Source organism: Oncorhynchus kisutch, linkage group LG3 (assembly GCF_002021735.2).
Source record: "Oncorhynchus kisutch isolate 150728-3 linkage group LG3, Okis_V2, whole genome shotgun sequence".
NCBI lineage: Eukaryota > Metazoa > Chordata > Actinopteri > Salmoniformes > Salmonidae > Oncorhynchus > Oncorhynchus kisutch.
The window spans coordinates 44389186-44416033 of record NC_034176.2 but is presented as its reverse complement, the minus strand read 5'-3'; the positions used below and the strand labels follow the sequence as shown (position 1 = coordinate 44416033).

General features: G+C 41.8%; 1 protein-coding gene across 8 annotated transcripts in view; it reads left to right on the top strand.

Moving 5' to 3' along the window:
- Positions 1–26848, top strand: part of fbxw8 (F-box and WD repeat domain containing 8) — a 39714-nt gene that overhangs the window by 7513 nt on the left and 5353 nt on the right. For 5 of the 8 annotated variants that reach the window (XM_031806840.1, XM_031806821.1, XM_031806814.1 and 2 more), the window contains 7 exons: positions 1534–1638; positions 1798–1962; positions 2133–2221; positions 4772–4929; positions 5218–5414; positions 5728–5973; positions 11567–11694. In XM_031806840.1, the coding sequence (XP_031662700.1) occupies positions 1534–1638; positions 1798–1962; positions 2133–2221; positions 4772–4929; positions 5218–5414; positions 5728–5973; positions 11567–11694 (1088 nt within the window). Of the gene's footprint in view, positions 1–624; positions 1445–1533; positions 1639–1797; positions 1963–2132; positions 2222–4771; positions 4930–5217; positions 5415–5727; positions 5974–11566; positions 11695–26848 lie in introns of those variants that run through there. The other 3 variants (XM_020475562.2, XM_020475556.2, XM_031806851.1) reach the window with 3 other exon arrangements.

Here is a 26848-nt window from a genome sequence, read left to right as displayed (position 1 = left end):
AAGCTTACCTGTTGCTGGTTTTGCGGTTGCAGTGACTTACATCTACAGGTGTCGCTTTCTAAGAAAGATTATGAGGACGGTGATTTGTATTGCCGTGCATACAAAGCCTCTAAAGCGGACTTCTCTATTTAACCCAAGTTTCTCATTATATCTGTTATCTCGAGATCCAACCGTCCAGTTTTTATCCATCTCATCCCCGATCCACCTGAGGCGAGAGGCGAGTGACTGGGTCCCGGAGCATGGTGAGGTTCCTTGGGCACAGACCATCACGTCGCCGGGTAGAGGCAGAGGCTCGTCTATCGGGAGCCAGCACATCTTCTCTACAAATCGCTCTATCTTCTTTATATGTCCCCTCCTCTGATCCGCTCTTATATAAAATTATCCTCTTTACTGTCCGGATCTGATCAGATCTGGACTGTGTTTCTCTCGCTCTCTCTCTCGCTCTCGTTATACACGATTAAAGAGTCACATGGTGTGAGGGGTTTACATCATCTTTTCCCAAAAGAGAGAGGTAATCATTAACTCTTAAAAAAACGTCGTCTCATCTTATCTGACGAGCCTTTTGTTTGATAGGATGGAGGAATAGCGATGTCTAATTGGATAATCATAGGATTTAAAATCAGTACACTACAGGCTACTGCCCCTAGACATTTTACACAATCGGAATTTTATGCTATTTGATAATTATGTATTTTCATGTCAATCTTATTAATTGTACCAGTTATTCTATTTTTAAATGAAATATTGTAATAATGCACCACAGTTCGCAACGCCTAAAATAAACAATGAGGAATTAAACATCGCGGAACTCTTAAGACCGCAAAGTATTTCTAGTCGGACAGTTTTTGTTCCAGGACTTCAGTGTTTGTTTTAGTTTTAGCATGGACTATCTAAGTTACCTATCCAGCTACTAACAATTTAACCCTACCAATTTGTAATTTTGTCTAAAAATAACAAGTCAACTATATGTATGTTGTTGTAACTATGTTAGAAAAACATGGCAGAAGACGAGCTTCTGGTGTTCAGAGAGCATTGGAAGCAAGAACTGACGATTAAAAACGAGGCGCATTCGAACTGTAACGTTACTCTTCAACCAAGTCGGGAAGGCTCTAAATTAAAACGGTATTTTGAAGATTTTGGTCAGAACAGAAGTGAACCAGAAAAAATACAGGATTCGACATCACAGGGGAGCAGTAAGGGAGGACAGGATGCATTTTTGTCTGCAGCAAAAACTCCAAATGAGGACCAACCCGAGTATGTGTCGATAGCCGAGGGCTTGCTAGATGGAAGGACCAGTCCCTTGTTGGAGAGGATCCAGGAAGAGAGGACTCGAAGGAAGAGACAATACCACAGTCTGACAAGCGCCTGTAACACCTCCCAACAACAACCCCAGAGGAAAATTAACAAGGGTGACAAATTAGTGGATCAATTAATTCAAGACCTGGTAAGATGAGGGTGATAGTCTTTGTGAGGCAGCCTACCACTAGACATTGTGTGGATCTCGATTTCATTGGTATTTTCCTATTTTTGCAGAATGAGACAAATGACATTCCCTTCTTTGACATTGAGTTGCCCTACGAGTTAGCTCTGAAGATCTTCCAGTACCTCAGTCGGACAGAGCTGGGGCGATGTGCTCAGGTAAACTGATTTTCAATCACATAAAAATCATAATGACTCTGTTGTCACTTGAAACATAGATCTGAATATTGACTTTACACTAATTTGTTCAATCTATTCTGATGTACAGTATATGATGATCAATGAGTATTCATTATAGCCTCTCTGATACTTTCACAGGTGAGCAAGGCGTGGGGGGTCCTGGCAGAGGATGAGGTGCTGTGGTTTAGGATGTGTCAGACAGAGAGTTATCACCACGGGGCCTCTGTCTCTGACTCCCCCTGCTGGAAGAGCATGTTACGAGACTGCAGGAACTCTGAAAACACTGTGCGCTCCAACTGGAAGGTAGGGGTTCAGTTAACTAAATGCTTTTCTGAGATGACACTTTGGCAACACTTCACCTGAAGTTGCCCTTACACCCATCAAACTGTAGAGTATTAACTATAGTAACAGCATTGTAATTACATAGGGATGTCTAAAAACAACATGGTTTGTGTCTCTCTTCATACTCCTAGAATCGTGTTGGATCAATCAGCCAACTGCAGTATGAGCTGGGGAAAGTGTTGTGTGATGTCAGTTCCTGTGACAGCTATGTTGTTGCTGGGTAAGATCTAACATAACCTGTTTTTAGTAGGGATGGGCACGGTTAATCAAATATCTGGATATCTGATTGGACGTTAGTATTCCAACACTTTTTTTAATGCTTATTTCAACAATGAAAAAGCTTTGTCTGAATTAAATTGTCCATGTTAAGTTGTTACACACAAGGATATATCATGACATTTGAAATGCATAATTTGATAAAACAACAAACTTTAGAATGTAGTGTTTACTTTTGGCACATTGAGCTACTGCTGCTTCAGACGTCACATGGCTTTGACAGAACATTATTTACAGTTGTACACTAAATGTAGATTACAGTTCAGAGGATATACAATGGGATTGTTTTCTTTTCAAGCTAATTTTCTCTCTCATGCTCTATGGGTTGCATTTTAAATGAAAGTGCATTTTACTTTCATAGCACATTTATTCCTCCTGTCAGCCCGACAACGACATGGTATTTTTCCCACTTCAAATAACGATTAGCCTATAGGCGCGCACCAACGCAGGGTTCCACAAGACCTGACACAGATCAATGTGAAGCACTCACCAGAAAAAACAACATTATATGATGGAGAACATCAGACTTCTTTCACTGTTACTATTCGCCTAGGCAACTGTTAGCCAAAAACTACCGATATTGTACCCTGAAAACTACTGAGCACTGTCTGCTGTTGTGGCATGTTGCATCATTCTGATTGGTTAAGAGAGTAGAGTAAAATATGTATTTTTTATTTATTTAGACTATCCGGATTCTGAAAAAAAACCATGATATTATTTGAATAGTGAAATCATTTAAAATGCCCATCCTTAGTTTTTAATGTCAGGAGGGGCAAGCAGCTGTGGTGATCAGCACGGTTTCAGCCCAATAAATGGTGATCGATAGAAATTGAGCTGCTGCACTGACTTTGTACTAAAATAGGCTTGTCTTTGGACTCCTTTTTTCTCAAACTCTTCAAAAATTCAACTTGTTGTAAAAAAATGTTTGCATCAAGTAAGCTACTTAAACTGACTGGGCCCATTACTGTAGGATGATAGCGTGACTTGAGTACTCAGCTGCTGAAATGAATCTGGTAAACGTTGTATCAGGAGGCTGGTGCCCAGGGGGTGGTCTGATTAAATTCTCCCCTGGCCCCGGTGAACTCTCAGCCTGTGTCCCAAATGGCATCCTATTCCCCACATAGATATTACACTGCTTTTGTCCAGAGCCCCCTCGGGCCCTGGTCAAAACTAGTGAACTATATAGGGAATAGGGTTCCATTTTGAGAGACAGTCTCAGCCAGACAACAGAGGCCTGCCTGCTGCTGCACATTATTTTTTACCTACATCTATTCACATCTACAGATTTGGATGACTGATTTTCTAAGATACTCATTGTAGATTTTAGCAACCCTTTGAAATTAGGATCCTTTGTTTAACCAAGGTTGCTTATTTGTGGACATTTTGTAATGACACATAAGGTAATATTTCTCTCACTTCTATGTAGGATCTTGTAGATGCACTGATGAAGCAGAACTGTAGGTTGTTATCTTCCTTGGAATTGATATGTCAGAAGTTTCCAGAGATTATTTGGATGAAGAAAAGTGCCAGCTGAGGCATACATTTCTCCTGTTGATTCTTGGCTGAAAGATAATGCACTAATTATGTAGAGTGTGTGCCTGTTGTTACCTTCCTAACAAACCCTGAGATGTCAGGTGGAGTGTTTTAGCCTCCTTTCCCCTTCTCTATCTGTCTCTCTCTGTCTCTTGTTTCCTCTTGTTGGGATACGGATGCTGATTGAAGTAGGTGGTACAGTAGCTAGCTGATGTGGTTCAAGTTAGTGAAGGGGATGGAAGCTAGCTATCATACCATGTTTGTGCCACAGTGTTGTTAGTAGCTAAATAGCTGAAAGGTTTTATCCAGCAGCCCTTTGGTGCCACTCTCTGTGGTTGTCAGTCTGCAGCTTTCTCCAGCTGCCCAGCTCAGCACGAATCCTGAACCACATCCAGGCTCCAGCACCAGAGAGGGTCTCGGTCTGTCTGAGGCAGCCCAGGGCAGCTGGTGCTGGGGTATATGGCTGTGCCTGGGGTGGCGTGGCTCGTCCCAGGCCGTCTGTGAAGGACTCAGCTGCCACCATACCCACCCCCTGGAAAGGCTGTGTTATCTCTGCCATGCCTCCAATTGACTGAGACTCACAGATACTCACACATTTGAACCACATCATCACCCACCCATTTACTGTCATGTCGCCCATAAGCACACAGACATCCACTCATATTCACATAATAATGCACGGATGGTTACCATGGTACACAGTTAGCATATTTAATGGGGAAAATTAAGATGCATCCTCATGCTTCATAGGTTGTGTTTAGACATGCAGCCCAGTTCTGATCTTTTTTTCCACTAATTGGTCTTTTGACCAATTGCATAAGATATTTTAACATCCAATTTTTTTCAGAAGACCAATTAGTGAAAAAAAAATATCAGAACTGGGCTGCTTGTTTAAATGGAGCCTTAGGTCATTTCAAAATAAAAATTTAGCATCGGCTTACATTGTTTTTTGTCCCCTCAGGTACACGTCTGGGGACGTGAGACTGTGGGACACCCTCCACTGGGACTCTGCAGCCTCCTTCCTGAAGCCAAGCCCCCTGATGGCAGACGTCACCCCCAGACCTCACGTCAGTCACATCCGGGTCAACAACACTGTGGCTGTGGCTGCCTATGACGATGGTGAGTGAGGGTCCTCAACTCTGCAGTCAACTTAGTGGCTATTTTACTGGCTAGCCTTCCAGTTTAGGGCATTGAAAAGGGGCGCCACCTGTTGGTCGGTGGTCTTTGCCGGTTTTGATAGGTATAACCACCCTGGTGCCTCTGTTAGAAGGCATGATAATGACCGGCAGGAGGCAGACGTACAGTTCACACTTTATTACCAAGTTCCACTAAGGTGTATGGACACATGGATGGCCACACTGAGAAGTCTTTGAGTACATGTTAACTGTATATTCTGCTTCTGTGTAGGATGTGTGGATGTGTGGAGCACAGAGACGGGACAGGAGCCAGTCCACCACTTCCAGATCCCTGGGAGGGTCCACGCCCTGGCTCTGAGCCTGGAGAGCCCCACCTTGGCTACTGCTGCTGGGCTAGACGTCCGGCTGGACCAGCCTGATGAGAGAGGCTACTGGAGGACCCTCTGCCAGGCCACGCTACCCAAACCTGTGAGTCTACCTTGCTCTCTTTCTCTCTGTCTATCTGTCTGTCTCTGATTTGTCTGGAAAAGCACCATCAGCTTTATAATTTTAATGAGGATTATGATACAATTCCCTGGAGCAATGATAGGGTGTCTACATTGATCCAGTGTGCTGTTGTGATTTCAATTTCAACTTTATGTCACAGTCAATCCATTATACCATATTAGTTTGTTCATTAACAGTGCTACTGAACTTTTCATATGGGAGCTACTTTAGACGTTTCACTCCCTGTGACAGTAGTCAGCAGGCTGAATAAATTTGCTATAACTTGTTCTAACAGAGACTCTGGTCCCAGGTGGAGTCTGTGGTTATGGTGCCATGGGCCGGGGGGCGAGGAGGGGACAGTGTCCCCCTGGTGGCCCTGTCTGCTGGGGAGACGGTGTTCCTGCTGGCCCCTGAGGACTTGGAACCCCGGGTGCTCCACACCATCTACGGCCACCCCATCACCTGTCTGGATGCCTCGGCCTCTCACGCTGCCCTGGGGGTCAAGAGCTGTGGCTGGGCCATGAACGATGGAGGCAACAAGGTGGGTGCATCAACAGTGTACTAAAATAGTATTTTTACATGGTCCTATTCATCAGGGCACAACTTTTCAAATAAAGATAAGGTTGTCCCCTTCTGTTCCAGGCCGTTTTCCACAATTTTTTATTTTGATGCCTAATGAATACAACCCAGCTGTGGCTTTTGTTCTACTGTCCTTGGAGTTGGGAACAGGGTTAAATTGAGGTAGCTATGCCAAAGCTATGCGCAAAGCCAAAACTGAAGCCCACACCATTATGTTTCTAAGCACTCAACACATTTGGACGGCTACAAATTGGCCATCCTTGAATTAGGCTTTTATTGATGTTAGTATAAGGTTGAATTGCAGTCCTAAATTAATTGCAACCCTATTATGTCACCCCAAAACCTGCATCTCTCTGAGTCTGAGTAGCAATGCACCAATCTGAGTGTATTTAGAGTCTCTGGGACCCCAATGGGGTGGTGCATCCCAACTTGGGGAATCTGGAACAGAAATGGGGCCACCCGCTGAGGATTGTGGGCATAGAAATAGCTGAACTACTCCTACTGGGTATTGTTCCTAATTACTGTAGTATTTCGTTTACTCTCTTAATGCACAAACTCTCTCACACACACGCACACTAAGCAAGTTTAGTCTCTTGTTCCCAAAGAAGTTGCTGTTTGCGTCTATTAATGTCTTGTATCTAAGGACCCTGCTCCTAACGGAGCCTCATACCTTTATTTATCCCTCTGCAGATTACATACCCAGGAGACAAAAGAGTTGCTCAGGGATCAGGTTTGGGTTTCAATACGAAACCATTGTCATGCTTTCCAGTGTATTTCAAGAAAAAATTTTGCAAGGAGCTGTTTTTTCAGTTTTGTGACCAAAGGAATATCTCGCTGTTTCAAAAATCCACTTCGATAAAAACCTCAGTCTGTCTCTCTCCTCTTAAAAGTTTTATGTTTTGTTTAGCACCGATACTGGTACTTAAGTAATTAGTCAAGTGACTAGGGACCGGTCCCAAATGGAGCCTCTCTCTGTTGGTTCGACAGGTCTTTGGCAGACTCTCCCCCTGACATCATTACAATGTTCTCATTGCTGATGTTGTTATATTAGCCCTACAGCACCACATAGTGGACCTTAGAGAAAGTCTGAGGGATAACTTTACTCCTTCCTCTCAAGGTTACAGCTAAACTGATCTCCCGTGGGCAGTTTCTGCATGTAGACCAAAGAATCTGCCGGGATTGAATGGGATGTGCGAGATAACGAGCGGCATTCTTTCAATTTTTTGGGGTATCGTCACTGGTTATTTGGACGTATCAGGATTGGGCGAAGGTGGTGCTTCTACTGCTTTGCCTCGAGTGCTTTGTGTGTGTGCCCACACAGATCGGAAGGGGGGGACTTTTGCCTGAACTATCAATATCTAACTTTTCAATTTCTAAGTATGAACACAGAAGTTGATCACGCATTGGACCAAATTGCACTCGATTTTACTGCTGGGTTAACAGAGATACTAAATCAGCTAAACTAAATCATAATATGAACAGGAGTTGTGCTTCTACAATCAAGAGAGATGTCATATAGGCTGCCAGCTCCATAGATCTTGGTACATGTTGGTACGTTGGTGTGTCTTTCTGTCCAAAATAGTGCCGGCTACTTGAATAGTTTCACTATCCAATCAAGTAATCTAAGGCAACATCTCTAAGTTTGTATATTTGATATGGTATTGGTCATTGAGCATCGAGTTTCTTTTGTTTTCATTCTCCACTATAGACCTAGCTAGCTCATCGTCACAAAATTATGCCAATTCATGATTGTCACATTTTCCCTTCACTAATTAAACTTAAAAAATTACAACTTTTAATCCGCTTTAACAAGTCTATCGGCTTCATAGTGTTTCTGACAGCATTTTCCTACTGCGAAGAGGGAAGTAAGAATTGCCAACAGACTCTGGCGAGGCAGAATGTGTTATATGCTATTTAATGAGAAGACATATGCCTAATTAAAAGCTGTCAAAGAAATGGTGGTGGCATCCAGACATGTTATCTCTCTTTTCACACTGAAAAGTGAGTCATCACTATGATTGGTTGCTTTTCTACTAGCTAAATGTTTTGAATGTATTATGACATGTATTGTCTTTGTTATCCAGGTCAAACAATGTGCCACTCTTCTCTTGTCTGTCTCTCTGTCTGTTTGCCTTTCCTGTCTCTGTCTTTTACATGTGTCTGTCTGTGTCTTGTTCATGACTGTCTATTGGACTGTTTATGTCTGTCTGGTGTCTGCGAGAGTCAGCCAGTCAGCTAGCAGTCAGTCTCCAGGTCCTCATTACTACTCCCTCTCCCCTGCCAGGGGACCTACACCCCCAACTCTCCAATCCTTCCCTTGCTAGTGGACCTGGGGGTCTGGACATCTGCTCAGCTGCTCTCTACTGGGCTCCTGTTACCCTGTACCCTGCAGCCACTCAGATAGAGCTGGTAAAACCACAGGCGGCACAGCTTATAGACCTAACACGGAACACAACCATTACATAGGTTACACAGAAAACAACCATTACGTACACGGAGTGTACATAACCTTCTTAATATTGAGATGCACCACCTATTGCCCTCAAAACAGCCTCAATTAATCTGGGCATGGCCTCTACAAGGTGTCAAGCATTCCACAGGAATGCTGGCTCATGTCGACTCCAATGCTTCCCACAGTTGTGTGAAGTTGGCTGGATTTCCTTTGGGTGGTGGCGCATTCGTGATACATAGGGGAAACTGTTGATTGTGAAAAACCCAGCAGTGTTGTAGTTCTTGACCCACTCAAACCGTTGCGCCTGGCACCTACTACCATATCCCGTTCAAAGGCACTTACTGTAAATCTTTGTCTTGCCCATTCAGCCTCTGAATGGCACACATACACAATCCATGTCTCAATTGTCTCAAGGTTTCAACATCCTCCTTTAACCTGTCTCCCCCCTTCATCTATACTGATTGAAGAGGATTTAACAGGTGACATTGATAAGGGATCATAGCTTTCATCTGGATTTACCTGGTCAGTCTATATCATGGAATAAGCAGGTGTTCCTACTGTTTTGAACACTCAGTGTATATTTGTTCAGGGGAAAGTGTGACCTCTTCTGTTTGTCGTTTAGATAAATGCTCTTGATTCACTTCCGACCGGTTGCTTTGTAGGCATATCTTCAAACTCTTTGAGCGTAATTTATGTCCATGTCAGTCTATGTTCTGTAGATCAACTTGTTTAAAAGCATTAGCTTAAAGCCCCCATGCAGTCTTTGTAATTATGTTTTTAAATCACCAATGTATGCCTAACAAGTCACTGTGTGTTTATATCATGAAACTAACTACAGAATATATTTGTTATCATTTATTTCCCTGAGCCTCCATTGGCCCTTGAAATGCTCAGTCTGTGTGGGCGTTCGGAAAGAAATGTGAAGATATTTACATACACAGCCCTGATTGGCTGATAGCATGGTCCAGGGTCCACCCCCTTACCCAGATAAACAGTCATTGGTCTATTATAATCAGATCACCTTGTGACGTCATGATGTGGGCCAAAAGTTCCATCCCATCTGATGAGGCTGAAATTCCAGGATTTTTTTTCTTCAAACAGCTCTTACACAAAAAAATGCATTTATCGTAATTTTCACAATTTCAGAGTGTTATTTCGACCTCATAGTGTGGAAATATGAGAAAATAAACAGGAAAATCACGTTTAACTGCACTGCCCCACAATGCACCTGAAAGTCTAATGCAACATAAACTCATCAACTCATTGCATTATTTGACAATAGATAAGGGACGTATGTGTTTACCAAACAAAGGGACTGGTGAAGGGAGTGAGTTAGGACAAATTATAGATTAGCGGTTCCTTTTTTTCTTCTTCTTTTTTTCTGTCAGGCACATTAACCCGATGACTGCTGTAGCCAAGCCATGATTCCTTTCATCAACACATGCTGAGGTGCCCACTTAACTGGTTGGACATTAGCTTTAAACTGCCCTGATGGCTCCTCCACATAATTGCTGGTTTGGGATGCTTTTTAATCAAACCTCCTCCCAAAAAACGGTGATGATTAATTGAAAAAAAGACATGCAGGCAGACAGCCCCCTTACCGCTCCTTCCCTTTCATCCTACCCCCCATCAAGCTGTCATTTCAATGTCTTATGTGTGTGTCTGTATGTCCGTCTGTGTGTCCTGTGTGATTTTGGCATGCTCCACTCAGGGCCATCTCACAATTAAGGCTATGTGGCCCAAATATGGGACACAAAACAGCTGGCACTTTCTCAAGCCTTACATCATGCTGCCTGCTCTCTTTCCTCTTCAACTCTATCTCTCTCCCTCTTTCGGTTCCTCTCCCTTTCTCTTACATACTCTCTTTCCTCTCCCCACTCTCTCTCTCTCTGACTGGAGGGAACACACTTAATTGTTCTATTTGAATTAATAGGGATGTTTGTGGGTCAATTGCCCTCCTATCATTGTCAAACTTGTTTTAATTTAGCTTTGCAATACTGCATTCTTAGCTTTTTTTGCAAAGAAAAGGTAGTGTTTATGATTATTGACATGGAACCATTGCATTTCTTTTAGATGATCTTAATTTCCCCACATTTGAGCATTCTTCTCTGTTCACTCATTCATCCTGATAACCTGTCGGTATTGAACCAAGTACTGTGTTTGGCTCTCCGCATACCCACCTGAACTCAGTCTAGAATCTGTTATAAAGCATTGTCTTCTGCCTGTTAACAGCACAGATATGAATTCCTTTGTAAATGTGAGGTGAAGGAAAGTGTTGTGAGAAGTCTATGAGCTCAGACAGACAAGTGTGAGTGATTCTCAGTGGGCTTTTAACTCGGCACACTTCTGAAAGGCATCTTAGGAGATTCATAATGGCATGCATAATTCAGTAGCTCTCAGACTTTGCCAATAGTGCTGTGTGTGTGTATTAGGGCGTGTTGGTGATAGAGCTGGGACGATAAACCGAAAATGAGCGACACCGACTGAACCAACCACCTATCGTGGACATTTTGCTGATATTGTTCCTTACGATAAGATGCCTATACTGGAGAAATGTGAAGTTTGAAATGAAATAAGTCTACTAATATGGCTAATTTGTTAATGGGACAATTGATAGCCACAACATTCAAAGTAATAATAGTAGCCTAGTTTTAAGGGGATATAAAAATGTAAAGAAAATGTAGAACTGGTTCACATTAATGTTATAAACATATCATTCTATTTATCGTTATTGTGATAATTCGGTCAATTTATCGTGATATGCATTTTGTCCATATCGTCCAGCCCAGTGTGTGCATGACTAGAAAGTTGTGAAGATCAACTTGTCTTTACTACCTTAAGTCTGACGCTGTTGCTGGATTTAGAGTACATTGTGACTATTTACTCCGCTGTTTCCACTACTACATTTTATCTGCTCATATGCAGGTGCTGTCTAACTCCTGCTGCAGTGTATAGGGATGAGTAAATATGTCTGTAGCAACAGAAGCCATTGTCAAATCACTTCTATGTGTTGCCTCTGGTGCTAACTTTTGCAACCGTAGTGAATGAGTCTTAACTGTGTTGGTGTGTGTGTGTGTGTGTGTGTGTGTGTGTGTGTGTTCAGATCCATGTGTACAGCCTAGAGACGGGGCAGTCGGAGATGTCTGTGGGGAACTCAGCGGGAGACTTCTCCTGTGTCAACCTGAGAGACAGCCCTCCTCACATGCTCATCTGTGGAAACAAAGATAGGAGGTATGGGACCGTTGTATGTGTCACCACACCAGCTGGGTACACACACACACACACACACACACACACACACACACACACACACACACACACACACACACACATATAGGCACTATGGTGTTAAAATCTGTCTCACATACTTTTGTCTGACAAGTTTGAGCACCACCGTTGTGCCTGTGGCTCCCTTGGGTATACCTTCCAGGTTCAAGTCAGATGCAATAACTGTTTATCACAACACAATATTCCTCAACACATAATTACAACTGATTAGGAATATTGGAACGTGGAGGTGCAAATCACAGCGTATTTCTAGGGGGATCAGGTGTTTTGCAAAGTTGTGAAAAGAAAATAATTTTTTCACACCACTGGCATACCTTGAAAAACAAAGCATCAAAATTGGTTATGAGAGAGAGGGAGGGGGGACCTAATTAATGATTGGAAGTGAAATACTCTTTGTGAAATACTCTTTGTGGCAACGAGCGTCGGTCGGGGTGGACAGTGTGTTATCTGAAGCCAGCCCATCACCTGGGGGTATTTGTGAAGGAAACAGCAGGGTGGCAGACGATGGCAGTCTCCACATTGCTGTCCAGTGGCCTCGCCATTCAGCCGCTGTATACACACACACACGCTGCATCTGCAACCTGGCCGTCAGTATGGGGAAAGAAAGACACAAAAGAGAGTCATCCTCATCTGCACTTGTCCCTGACAGCGGGACAGGAGTTGGCAGGTGAAAGCATAGCACTTTTGGCAGAATCCTTACAAATCAAACTCCTTCACCAAATTCATCAGGCCTTAAGTAGACAGCCAAAAGCGAGGAAAGCATGTGTAGCACTACATCTCGTTGGGCACAGCCGTTCTCGTAAAGTACGACCCCATCTGTAAGAATAATAGACAAAGTAGGAGACTCTTACCTATGTCCCTCTCTCTGATTAAGTAGTCTTGTACGTAGGCAGTCGGAGGCCAACTTGGCTGTGACCATTTGGCCTTGTCTGATGTGCCAGGGACAAAGGGGCATGAGGGAGATGAGAAGGCAGGCAGCGGGTCTGCTCTAGCTGTCCATTAGGATGGCCAAAGGCCAAAGGCCTAATGTGTCTCTTCCTCCTCTCCGTCTCTCTTCTCTCCAAATTAGTTGTTCTCTCGTTCTGAAGTTTCTAGGGCGCAAACGAGGGTCCTGATAAGGCCGGGGCTGTCTGGAATACTGCCTTGATCATAATTGCCTGGGCCACATCTGAACAAACAGGAAGGATTTTGGGGACTGGGGAGGGAGAGAGGAAGGGATGGGGGGGTGGAATGGAGAGAGGGCCATGGTCGTGCCCAGTAGTCCTGTACCCATAGGAAATAACAAACCACAACCCTAAAACAAAGAAAAATATACTGTCTGCTTTGTCTCCTCTATTAGCCTTTCCATTTCATTGAATCAAGTGTAATCTCATGCATTCTGTGGTAAAACGTTCAATAGTTGCCAGTCTAGTTTTAAACATACCTTTATTGAGCTCAACTGGTGTTAAAGGTCCAATGCAGCCATTGTTATCTCAATATCAACTCATTTCTGTGTAACAATGAAGCACCTTACTATTTTCAATTAAAATGTTCAGAAAGAAGCAAAAATTCTCCCAAGTCGTACATTTCGAGAGAACAAAGTTATATTAAATGGCTGGCTAGCTAGCATTAACAACGTTTGGTGGTCAAAGAGACAGATCATATATAACAGTAACATATATAATAATTTATAATAACATAAAATTTCAGATTAGAAAAATACTCCAATAGGCTTTGCATTTTAGGAATCACAGTAGCAAGTACCCCATGTGCACTGTTTAAGCAATTTAACGTTAGCTATTTAAACAATTTAGCTTTTTTTTTATTAACTCAGTTTTGCTATAGCTTTCATTGGCTTTCATGCATTTGAAACGTGAGCTTGTCCGAGTTGCTATCCATTGGTTGGACAAAATTCTGGGGCGGGGCTTAGAGAAGGGTCAATTTCTCAAGCAATCATTTTGTTAGGACTGTCTGAGTGGGGAGTGAAAACCGAACATGTGTTATTGTCAGACAGGCTATTAACTAATTTAACGCCTGGTGATGTCACCATGGAAGGCCAAAAATCGGACTATTTTCAAACAGCTCTTACACTAAAAGGATATAATAATTTTCACAGTATTATTCCAACCTCATAGTGTGGAAATATATATAAAACACTGAAAAATCATGTTTTTGACTGCACTGGGCCTTGACAGACACTTGAACATAAGGTTCAATGTCATTCCTAATCTGGTTTACAGTTCCACTCTCACATTACTGTGTTGTATAGCCTCTTAGGTGTTGTATAGCCTCTTAGATGTTAAGCCCCCTATTTGGGAGACTTAGAGCAGTTTTGGACCCGTTGCAACTGACATTTTTGTGTACAAAGTGCTCTGTGAACCAATGGAGGCTGCTGTGGGGAGGATGGCTCATAATAATGGCTGGAATGGAGTCAATGGAATGGTATCAAACATATGGTTTCCATGTGGTTGATACAATTCCAGCGACTCCATTTCAACCGTTACTATGAGCCTTCCTCCCCTCAGCAGCCTCCACTGCTGTGAACGTCAAATGGTCCCATGTCTTATAGTGCAAGAAAGCCCCATTTCTCTTTTCGCAGGGCTGACTTAGTGTCAGGTTTCAGACCCCATGTTTGCATATTGCATAGGGAGTGACATGTCACATTTTCTGGCCTACAGTGCATTCGTAAAGTATTCAGACCCCTTCCCTTTATCCACATTTTGTTACGTTACAGACTTAAGTGGATTAACTGAAATGTTTTCCTCATCAATCTACACACAATACCCGAATGCATTAAAAATAAATACCTTATTTACATAAGTATTCAGACACCTTGCTATGCTTGAAATTGAGCATCCTGTTTCCATTGATCATCCTTGAGATGTTTCTACAACTTGATTGGAGTCCCCCTGTGGTAAATTCAATTGAGTGGACATGATTTGGAATGGTACGCCTGTCCAAATAAGGTCCATAGTTGACAGTGCATGTCAGACTAAACCAAGCCATGAATTCGAAGGAATCAAGCCCCGAGTGGCTCAGCGGTCTAAGGCACTGCATCTCAGTGCTAGAGGCGTCACCACAGACCCTGGTTAGATACCAGGCTGTATCACAACCAGCCGTGATTGGGAGTCCCATAGGGCGGCGCACAATTGGCCCAGCGTCGTCTGGGTTAGGGTTTGGCCGGGGTAGGCCGTCTTCGTAAATAAGAATGTTATTTTTTTCGTAATTATAGTTTTCATTGTTTCCTCTTACGATATAACAATAATGCATACATTTGGCATTAAACCATAACTTGACGGACATGAATAATACAGAGCACTCCCCACCCGCTTCACGTCATAGTCCCACTCCAAGACGGGCCAAATAAAAAATAACCTAATCCTTTCTAGAACAAGGCTGCAACGCAACAAAATGTGGAAAAAGTCAGAGGGCGTGAACACCCCCCAAACACACCGCACACAAAGATGGAAAAGGAAACTTTTTTTCACCCATAACCCCCCTCCCCCATAATAACTATTACAACAAAAGGAAAATAAAAAAAATATATATAATAAAATAAATTCCTACCCCTACCAGGGGTCTATGTAGAGTTGAAGTAGGAAGTTTACATACACTTTGGTTGGAGTCATTAAAACTCGTTTTTCAACCACTCCACAAATTTCTTGTTAACAAACTATAGTTTTGGCAAGTCGGTTAAGACATCTACTTTGTACATGACACAAGTCATTTTTACAACAATTGTTTACAGACAGATTATTTCACTTATAAGTCACTGTATCACAATTCCAGTGGGTCAGAAGTTGACGTACACTGAGTTGACTGTGCCTTTAAACAGCTTGGAAAATTCCATAAAATGATGTCATGGCTTTAGAAGCTTCTGATAGGCTAATTGACATCATTTGAGTCGATTGGAGGTGTACCTGTGGATGTATTTCAAGGCCTACCTTCAAACGCAGTGCCTCTTTGCTTGACATCATGGGGAAATCAGCCAAGACTTCAGAAAAAAATTGTAGACCTTCACATGTCTGGTTCATCCTTGGGAGCAATTTTCAAACGCATGAAGGTACCACGTTCATCAGTACAAACAATAGTACGCAAGTATAAACACCATGGGACCACGCAGCCGTCATACCGCTCAGGAAGGAGATGCGTTCTGTCTCCTAAAGATGAACGTACTTTGGTGCGAAAAGTACAAATCAATCCCAGAACAACAGCAAAGGACCTTGTGAAGATGCTGGAGGAAACAGGTGGAAAGGTATCTATATTCACAGTAAAACGAGTCCTATATCAACACAACCTGAAATGCCACTCAGCAAGGAAGAAGCCACTGCTCCAAAACCGCCATAAAAAGCCAGACTACGGTTTGCAACTGCACATGGGGACAAAGATTGTACTTTTTGGATAAATATCCTCTGGTCTGATGAAACAAAAAGGAAGTTAAAGCTTGGTCGCAAATGGTTCTCCAAATGGACAATGACACCAAGAATACTTCCAAAGTTGTAGCAAAATGGCTTGAGGACAACAAAGTCAAGGTTTTGGAGTGGCCATCACAAAGCCTTGACCTCAATCCTTTAGAAAATATGTGGGCAGAACTGAAAAAGCGTGTGTGAGCAAGGAGGACTACAAACCTGACTCAGTTACACCAGCTCTGTCAGGAGGAATGGGCCAAAATTCACCCAACTTATTGTGGTAAGCTTGTGGAAGGCTATCCAAAACGTTTGACCCAAGTTAAACAATTTAAAGGCAATGCTGCCAAATACTAATTCAGTGTATGTAAACTTCTGACCCACTGGGAATGTGATGAAAGAAATAAAAGCTTAAAAAATAATTTTCTCATTTATTATTCTGACATTTCACATTCTTAAAATAAAGTGGTGATCCTAACTGACCTAAGACAGACTTTTTACAAGGAATAAATGTCAGGAATTGTGAAAAACAGAGTTTAAATATATTTGGCTTAGATGTATGTGAACTTCCGACTTCAACTGTATGTCTGTAGTCTTATAAGGCCATTTCTTATTGTTTTCACTTTCTGTCGCTGAGAGAAAATGTCCCCACATATCAAAGGTAGCGAGTTTACAATACATTTTATAAATCATTCTTTCATATGAAGCTGTTTCTGCCAAAGCCACATAAAATTCCTTATAAGACGGATGGTCCTTCTCCCTCCAGTGTATCTGTATGACTCGTTTGGCTGTGGTTAGAGCAACTTTTAGCCAGTTTAAACATGAGCTTCTCAGTCCATCAATATCCTTAGTGATATTCAGTAATAGCAAAGCAGGATTTACAAGTATTGTGGTACCCAGAATATCCCCAATCTTTTCCAATACCTTCTGCCTAAAGGTATGTAAGCTTGGAAAGTTAGAGAACATATGGATCATGTCACCTTAACTGACATCTTCAGCATAGTCTGGATTCTATCAAACCTATTCTGTTCGACCTCAGAGGAGTTCAATAAATCCTATTGAACACTTTAAATTGAATCAGCTTGGACCGGGCATCTCTCATAGGGAGAGATATTCCATTCCTCCTCTCCAAATGTTACCTCCAGGTCTTTTTCCCATACATCCTTTAGACCCTTACAAGTTCCATTAAATGCACCTATAAGGTGGCTGTATACAGTGGGGCCAAAAAGTATTTAGTCAGCCACCAAATGTGCAAGTTCTCCTACTTAAAAAGATGAGGCCTGTAATTTTCATCATAGGTACACTTCAACTATGACAGACAAAATGAGAGAGAAAAAATCCAGAAAATCACATTGTAGGATTTTTTATGAATTTATTTGCAAATTATGGTGAAAAATAAGTATTTGGTCACCTACAAACAAGCAAGATCTCTGGCTCTCACAGACCTGTAACTTCTTCTTTAATACGTTCTAATACGTTACCTGTAATACGTTACCTGTATTAATGGCACCTGTTTGAACTTGTTATCAGTAGTGAATGACCTGCAGAGAGCTGGGACCAAAGTAACAAAGCCTACCATCAGTAACATACTACGCTGCCAGGGACTCAAATCCTGCAGTGCCAGACTTGTCCCCCTGCTTAAGCCAGTACATGTCCAGGCCCGTCTGAAGTTTGCTAGAGAGTATTTGGATGATCCAGAAGAAGATTGGGAGAATGTCATGGTCAGATGAAACCAAAATATAACTTTTTGGTAAAAACTCAACTCGTCGTGTTTGGAGGGCAAAGAATGCTGAGTTGCATCCAAATAACACCATACCTACTGTGAAGCATGGGGGTGGAAACATCATGCTTTGGGGCTGTTTTTCTGAAAAGTGACCAGGACGACTGATCCGTGTAAAGGAAAGAATGAATGGGGCCATGTATCGTGAGATTTTGAGTGAAAACCTCCTTCCATCAGCAAGGGCATTGAAGATAAAACGTGGCTGGGTCTTTCAGCATGACAATGATCCCAAACACACCACCCGGGCAACGAAGGAGTGGCTTCGTAAGAAGCATTTCAAGGTCCTGGAGTGGCCTAGCCAGTCTCCAGATCTCAACCCCATAGAAATTCTTTGGAGGGAGTTGAAAGTCTGTGTTGCCCAGCAACAGCCCCAAAACATCACTGCTCTAGAGGAGATCTGCATGGAGGAATGGGCCAAAATACCAGCAACAGTGTGTGAAAACCTTGTGAAGACTTACAGAAAACGTTTGACCTCTGTCATTGCCAACAAAGGATATATAACAAAGTATTGAGAAACTTTTGTTATTGACCAAATACTTATTTGCAAATAAATTCATTAAAAATCCTACAATGTGATTTTCAGATTTTTTTTTCTTCTCATTTTGTCTGTCATAGTTGAAGTGTACCTATGATGAGAGAGTCCTGTAATTTTCATCTTTTTAAGTGGGAGAACTTGCACAATTGGTGGCTGACTAAATACTTTTTTGCCCCACTGTATAAGCCCTCACTCACTCACTCACATACATATGAATCTGGCTCCATATATTTTTTTAGTATGGGACAGTATTGGATTCTGGAGTCCCACCTTTTGTTGACTCAAATAATCTGATGCTCCGAAATGGGGCATTAAGTTCTTCCTCCATGTCCACCCAGATTGGCCTAGTCGAGTTCTCAATAAAGAGAGAGCCTATTTGGGAAGCTACAAAGACTTCTTAATACAATTGCATGTTAGGGAGCTTTATTCCTCCCTTCTCAGTCTTTGCCTGTAATCGCGCTAGTTTCATCCTGGCCTTTTTACTGGCCCAAACAAACTCAGTAATAATTTTGTCCATGGATTTAAAAGTATAGACAGGTATGGATAGTGGTAAACATGCTGATGACGTAATTCAGTTTAGGAGCTATGACCGTCTTTATAACCTGTATCCTACCCCATAATGAGATTTGTACTTTATCCCAGCTCTTAAACTGTAGTTGAATTTTGTTCAATAGTGGGTCAGGATTTTCAGAAATCATGTTCTCTAGACCAGGAATTAACACGATCCCCAGGTACCTCAAGTTTTTAGGGACCCATTGAAACCTCCAGCTGAGGAGGTCATTTCTCAGACAATGTTTTGATAGAGGCATTACTTCAGATTTGGTCCGGTTTTACTTTATAGCCCGATATCTCTGAGAATGCATTTACAAGGTCCAGTAAAGGCGGTATGGAGAGTTGGGGGTCTGATATTAATAGTAATATGTTGTCTGCATAATGCAGTAGTTTTTTCTCCCTACCTCCCATATTAATCCCTTTGATTGACTGATGCAGCCTAATAGCTTTTGTTAATGGTTCTAATGCTATCATAAATAGGAGGGGCAAGAGACAGTCACCTTGTTTCGTGCCTCGTCCTACAGAAAATGGAGATGAGACAATTTTCATCACAATTTATCAAAGAAATTGGACAGTAGCTCCCACACTTATGGGGATCCTTTCCCTTTTTGAGGATTATGGTGATTACTGCATCACTCATAGAAGGTGGAAGCTCACCTGTGTCAATCGATGTTTTCAATATTTCTGGGCTAAGCTGCTTTGCAAACCTTTTTATAGAAATCACTAGGTATCCCATCCAACCCTGAAGTTTTACCACTGGGTGCTTGTCTTATAGTTTCGGTCAATTCCTCCAAAGTAATAGGGCGGTCGTGCCAATTCCTGTCTTTCTCTGTTAATTTAGGAAGGTTCAGATTCTGAAAGAATGCCTCTGCTTTCTGCATATCTAAAGGACCGTCTGAAGTATAAAGTTCCTGAAAGAAGTCTCGAAATATTGTTTTTCTTTATGATTTAAAAAAAACTTTATGATCGGCTTGCCTGTCTTAATTCTGATTCCACCTATTTGCCGAGCTGTTTCTCTAGATTTCAATTGACTGGCCAACAGTTTTCCTGCCTTTTTCATTAGATTCGTACCATCTCTATTTCAGCCTGTACAGGAAATATTATTATATTATATTTAATATGATATTTTTTACTGAATAAAATATTCAGCTCTTGTTTGTCAGATTTACCAGAGAAATGTTGCTAGGATTGGACCAATATTCCCTCTCCAGCATTTTAAGCTCTGTTTCAAGTTTATACATTTTCTGTTTATCAAATTTCTTAATGGTAGCTGATCTTTGTATCATTACTTTGCGTATGTAAGCTTTAAAAGCTTCCCAGACATGTACCTGTTTCGCACTATTGTTGTTTGTTTCAAAGAATATCGTAAAGTGTGTTTTAAGGAATTCAAAAAACGCCTCGTTCTGTAAGAGGCTGGTGTTCATTTGCCAATATTTCAACAGTCAGATCAATGGGTGCATGATCTGTCATAGCTATCGTGCCCACATTGTAAGCACCCACTTTATCTATGAGAGAGTGTGAGATCAGAAAGTAGTCGATGCATGAATAAACAATGTGTAATTGATCAATCCAACCGCTCGCAATCTCCATATATCATAAAGACCATCTTTACACAGTATTTTAATTGCTTCTTGAGTTTGAGGTCCTGGTTAGACCCATTTTGGATTTATCTAAAAAAGCATCAGGGACCTGATTTATAATCCCCCCCCAAGTACCAGAGGAAAACCACCTAAATCCAGTATTATTTTGTTAAGTTGAAGGAAGAAGTCTGGGTCATCTTCATTTGGAGCATAAATATTTCCCGATATGATATTTTGTCCTGAAATCTTTACAAGTAAAATCAATTTGTCCTTCAATTCTTTTTCCACTTGAACATGTATACCTTTGGAGAGGTATGAAGGCCCTATACCAGGCCTTCATCCATGTTAAGTGTCCCGAGGTCTTCCGGGCGCTGATGCTCCAACTAGAATTAGCATGTTTTAACAACGCCAAATATAGGCATGAAATGACAAATATGACATGTCATAGAGATGACATAAATCAATCAAAACATCCAACATAAAGACGGGCTGATCGTTATTCTCGCAAAGAGAAGAGATTACCTTTCTCGTGGAGACTGTTACATGAACTGTATAGATCCAAAAGACAGGAATGTAAACTGAGGTCAGCTACACAAGAGAGACCGCTATAAGTCATAATAATGATAAAATAAACTGACTAACACTTTGGCTTGTGCCCATCACTCATGGCACGAACACACCTGTTGTGGTCTATATTGACCCACTATTGCTGTTATTAGAATGAAAGCTTAATATACGTTTCTCCCCACTATAGCCGTAATACAGAATGATATGCTTGGACTATAGTCCTGCTTAATCCAGTAGTATAATGATGCCAGCTGTAAAGCAGAAAGATAAATTATAGGCAGCATTCGTAGAATAAACACTCAATGAGACTGTTACTCACAACATGGGAAGTTATATCGCCTTAGAGAAAAATGTTAGTCCATCCGTGATGAACCATAGCCTACCACGCTACACAATTTGTTTGGCCTCATTGATGTCCATGACACAATTCTTTGCCTCTTTTGGGTCTGTGAAATGACGTAATGATCCTCTCAAAGTAACCCAGAACACGGCAGGATATTGCAACGAGTATTTCAGTCCCCTTTTCATGCACATATGCCTCAAAGTCAGGGGAAATCTCCACTTTGGTCTCCTTCCATTGAAAAGTCCTACGCTCTTTGGCTCTGAGCCAGAACTTCTCCCTGTCAGTGTATCGTAAGAATTTCACCAGGATAGGCCGGGGGTTGCGTGGGGCTGGTCCTGGGTGCAGTGTCGTCGGTTTCCGATGTGTTCTCTCGATGGGCATGTTGTTAACTTAACATCCTCCGGTGTTTTATCAAATAGGTTGCGTAAAATGTCTTTCACACAATCTTCCATATTTATGTGGATTTCGGGTAACCCTCTGATCTGAAGTGTATGTCTCCGAATGTCATTTTCCTGGTATTGAAGTCGTTCTTCGATCAGTTTTTTCAACAGTGCCGTTTAGGCAGTTGTTCTTGTCCTCTGAGGTTGATGTCCTCTCTTCAGCGTGTGTAACTTGGTTGTCGAGTGTGTCCACTTTTGCTTTCAGTGCACCCACTGTATGTTTTATTTCAGCCACAACTTCGCCCACCTGCAATTTTCTCTTTGAGATTTTTGTGCATTTCGCGAATCTCATTTAGAACTGGGTCACAAGGTTGTTTTTCTTCACCGTTTTCCTTGCTAGCTGCAGGTAGAGATGACATTTGTGTTTTTTGTCAAGTGTCTACTTATGTGCATTTCTAAGTAAATTTACCATGTAACCGACATTTTGGACAATTAAATAACAAAATGTGTAAATAGGCGTTGAATAATTACTTAAAATATAGTTTGAGCTACAGTTAGCTGCTGCTCCTCGCCACATCGTTACCGGAAGTCAATCATTTGCTCTTAACTGACTTGCCTAGTTAAATAACGGTTAAATAAATAAATAATTGTCCGAATAGCTCCGATACAGGATTGTGTCAAGGCAGAAATCTGGGGAAGGGTACCAAAAATAATATTGCAGCATTGAAGGTCCCCAAGAACACAGTGGCTTCCATTATTCTGAAATGGAAGTAGTTTGGAAACAGCAGGACTTTTCCTAGAGCTGGTCGCCTGGCCAAACTGAGCAATCGTGGGAGAAGTGCATTGGTCAGGAAGGTGACCAGGAGCCCGATGGTCACTCTGACAGAGCTCCAGAGTTCCTCTGTGGAGAAGGGATAACCTTTGAGAATGACAACCCTCTCTGCAGCACTCCACCAATCAGGCCTTTATAGTAGAGTGGGCAGACAGAAGCCACTCATTAAAAGGCACATGACAGCCCGCTTGGATTTTGCCAAAAGGCACCTAAAGACTTTCAGACCATGAAAAACAAGATTCTCTGGTCTGATGAAACCAAGATTTAACTCTTTGTCCTGAACGCCAAGCATCACGTCTGGAGGAAACTTGGTGAAGCATGGTGGTGGCAGCATCATGCTGTGGGATGTTTTTCAGCGGCAGGGACTGGGAGACCAGTCAGGATCGAGGGAAAGATGAACTGAGCAAAGTACAGAGAGATTCTTGATGAAAACCTGCTTCAGAGCGCTCAGGACCTCTGATTGAGGCGGAGGTTTACTTTCCAACAGGACAATGACCCTAAGCACACAGCCAAGACAATGCAGGAGTGGCTCGGGACAAGTCTCTGAATGTCCTTGAGTGGCCCAGCCAGAGCCCAGACTTGAACACGATCGAACATCTCTGGAGAGACTTGAAAATTGCTGTGCAGCGACGCACCCCATCCAACCTGACAGAGCTTGAGAGGATCTGCAGAGAAGAAAGGGAGAAACTCCACAAATACAGGTGTGCCAAGCTTGTAGCGTCATACCCAAGAAGACTCAAGGCTGCAATTGCTGTCAAAGGTGCTTCAACAAAGTACTGAGTTATACATTGTCTGAGTACTTATGTGAGAGGTGATATTTCAGATTTGTATTTTTAATGCATTTGCAAAAACCTGTTTTTGCTTTTGTCATTAAGGGATGTTGTGTGTAGATGAGTCTGTTATAGCCATCACTCTGGTTGTAATTCCGATAGTGTCCACAAGATGGCAGCAGTGTATGTGCAAAGTTTCAGATGGATAACTTGGAGTATGACTGGTCCTCAAGTCTTTTAGTGTGAAGTCCCCATGTACATTTGGGCAAAAGGAGACATTCACATTCATACTCTATTTTTTTGCAAGAATATCATCAAATCTGTATACTTGGACTTTGATTTAGCTTTCCAAGTCTTAGTAGCCATTTTATAAGTTCAACATTTGCAAAACAACCAGTTTTCATAACTCTGAATATCCTTTCAAATTTTTGTCCAAAATGAAAAGGCATGCTGTCGTACAAGGTTAGAAGCTACATTTTACGACATAAACATGGTTTCCTGATACTCCCGTAAAGCCCAGATCATTGTCTATCTAGCTAGCTTTGTTTGACCCCGATTGGTGCTTATTTGACAAAGATAGATGTTCAAGTGATGGCCGCCCGCGCCATCGGTGTGCCATGAAGGCGTCGCTCTCTGACCAAATATGGTATCCTACAGGATATATTACACCCCTAATGAAATAGTGAAGTCTTGTTACCTTCTAGGATCTCTGAGGAATAGATATAAATGTGATTTGACTCGTTGAAACAATATTTAGGGTGAGATTTTCAGATTATTTTCTTTGCAAATTGAATGAGTGCCTTCTATATGGACTTTTTTAGGATATAAAATTATATTATCTAACAAAACAACACTTCATGTTATCTGTGGGACCCTTTGGATAATAAATCAGAGCAAGATTTATGAATGGAAGTACACATTTCACCTTCAGAGGTGAATTTATGAAACCTATTGCGGTGAAAAAACAGTATTGTTGTTAGGAGCTCTCCTCAAACAATAGCATGGTATTTCTTACACAGTAGTAGCTACTGTAAATTGGACAGAGCAGTTATATTAACAAGAATTTAAGCTTTCAGACGATGTAAGACACTTCTATGTACCGACATTTGTTGATACTCTAAAATATGTAATCTTGACATAACGCGCTGAATGATTTGCAACTGTCCTCTCTGTGGTCACGGTTTTAAAAGTTATTAAATCTTACGTAGGCTAGTAGTCTATTAAACTTGGCTGTGGCCAGAGTCATGGAAGCTCTGTAGCCACAGTGATTTAAGCTATCTGATTGGGCAGCGCAGTAGGTGCACTCAATTTTAGTCACAGATTTGCCGGTCAGCCGGGTAGGCGGATTTTGTCTCATGGGGAAACTTTGTTTACCCGGTGCGCAAGACTTTTGAATCAAGTGCACCTACGGTAACAGTTTAACACAAATTTTAAAAAGGAGCGCCTTAATCGTTCGTTGACTTTTCTACAGAAATATATGGTGATCGACTAGGAATGCCTTAAAGATCGACTATTCAATTGCAATCGACCGGTTGGCGACCACTGATTTAACGGATGCAGCAATACTATACTGAACAAAAATATAAACGCAACATGCAACAAATTAGGCCCTAATTGATGTATTTCTCATGACTGGGCAAGGGCCCACCCACCTCATGCTCATGACTGGGCTTTGGAGGGTATAGGCCCACTCACTTGGCAGCCAGGCCCACCCAGTAGGGAACCCAGCCAATCAGAATGATTTTCCCCACTAAACAGGCTTTATTACAGACAGAAATACTCCTCAACACCGTGGTCCTGGGCTGGCAGGGTACACGTGGTCTGTGGTTGTGAGGCCGGTTGAACGGCCTCAAATTCGCTAAAACGACGTTGGAGGTGGCTTTTGGTGGAGACATGAACATAAAATTATCCGGCAACAGCTCTGATGGACATTCCTGCATGCCAATTGCACGCTCCCTCAAAGCTTGAGGCATCTGTGGCATTGTGTTGTGTGACACAACTGCACATTTTAATGGCATTTTATTGTCCCCAGCACAAGGTGCTTTTTATATGCCACACCTGTCAGGTGAATGGATTATTTTGGCAAAGGAGAAATGCTCACTAACAGTGATGTAAACATTTTAGAGAAATAAGCTTTTTGTGCATATGGAAAGTTTCTGGGATTTTTTTCTTTCAGCTTATGAAACATTGGACCAACACTTTAGATGTTGCGTTTATATTTTTGTTCATTGTAGTTTCATCTCACTGTCATATTCTCAGCCGGATTTAGCTCTCTCATCATAAAAAAAATACTAAATAATTTCATAGAATTGAACTGACCATTCATATATGATTTGTATATTCTCATAATATTTGTACTATATACTTGAGTTTGTCCTCAAAAGTGAGTATTATAATTTTTTTATTACCAGAAGGGTGAGTTCCTGACCTTTCTAAAACTATGCAACGTTACCAGTTACTGGTTATGGCCATCTCATGGGGAAAAAAACGTGTTTGGGTATGTTTATTTTGGTGGAATATATATATATATATATATTTTTTTCCCCCTATCATTCAACTGGTTAGTAGAAAACAAGGATCATGCTGATTAATGTGAAATAGCTTGTCCACTGGCAGCTCAGTGAAGACCAGGGCTCGCTCCAAACATTAGATTTATGACTGTCGGAGGCTGCCAGACAGTAACTTTTAAACCCCTTTGCTGAAGCGTGAGCGCCCATGAAACAACACTACTCAGCAGCCATGTCAGTGTGTCAAATGTCACCCTATCCCCTATATAGTGCACTACTTTTGACCAGGACCCATAGGGCTCTGGTCAGATGTAGTGCACTATATAGGGAGAATAGGATGCCATTTGGGACGCAACTCATGTCTTACCATACGTCTTAGTTACAATGCTAATGCCCATTTAGCTATGCAACCCTGATTCGTTTAATTTATTGAAGCGGAAATTAAATCTGCTCACCCCCAAATAAATTAAATTTGGGTAATGAACTTTTGGAAAGCTTTTTGCATGAAGTCATCCTCCGGCTGCTGTGCGGTGGGACCCAATAAACTAAAGCAGTGATGGCAACAGATGGAGCTGGAGGTCCGTGGGGCATGTTTGGCTCGTCAAACCAGACCCAAGAATCCTCCTTAGTTCTATTAATGCTACAACAGCACCGTGTTTAATCAGTTCAAAACATCTTCAATATTTGTAGCTTTGGTGCTGTGAGTGAATGAGTGTTATTGGTGGCTAAAGTAATTAAACGTACGTTTATAAGTGGTCTAAAGTAGAGGAAGCAGATGAAATCCCCTCAATGTCACCTAGTGTTGGTGTTTATTCCTGTCTTTGTTGGCCTGTCTTTTCTGATCATGTCTTATAGGTTTTCTGTTG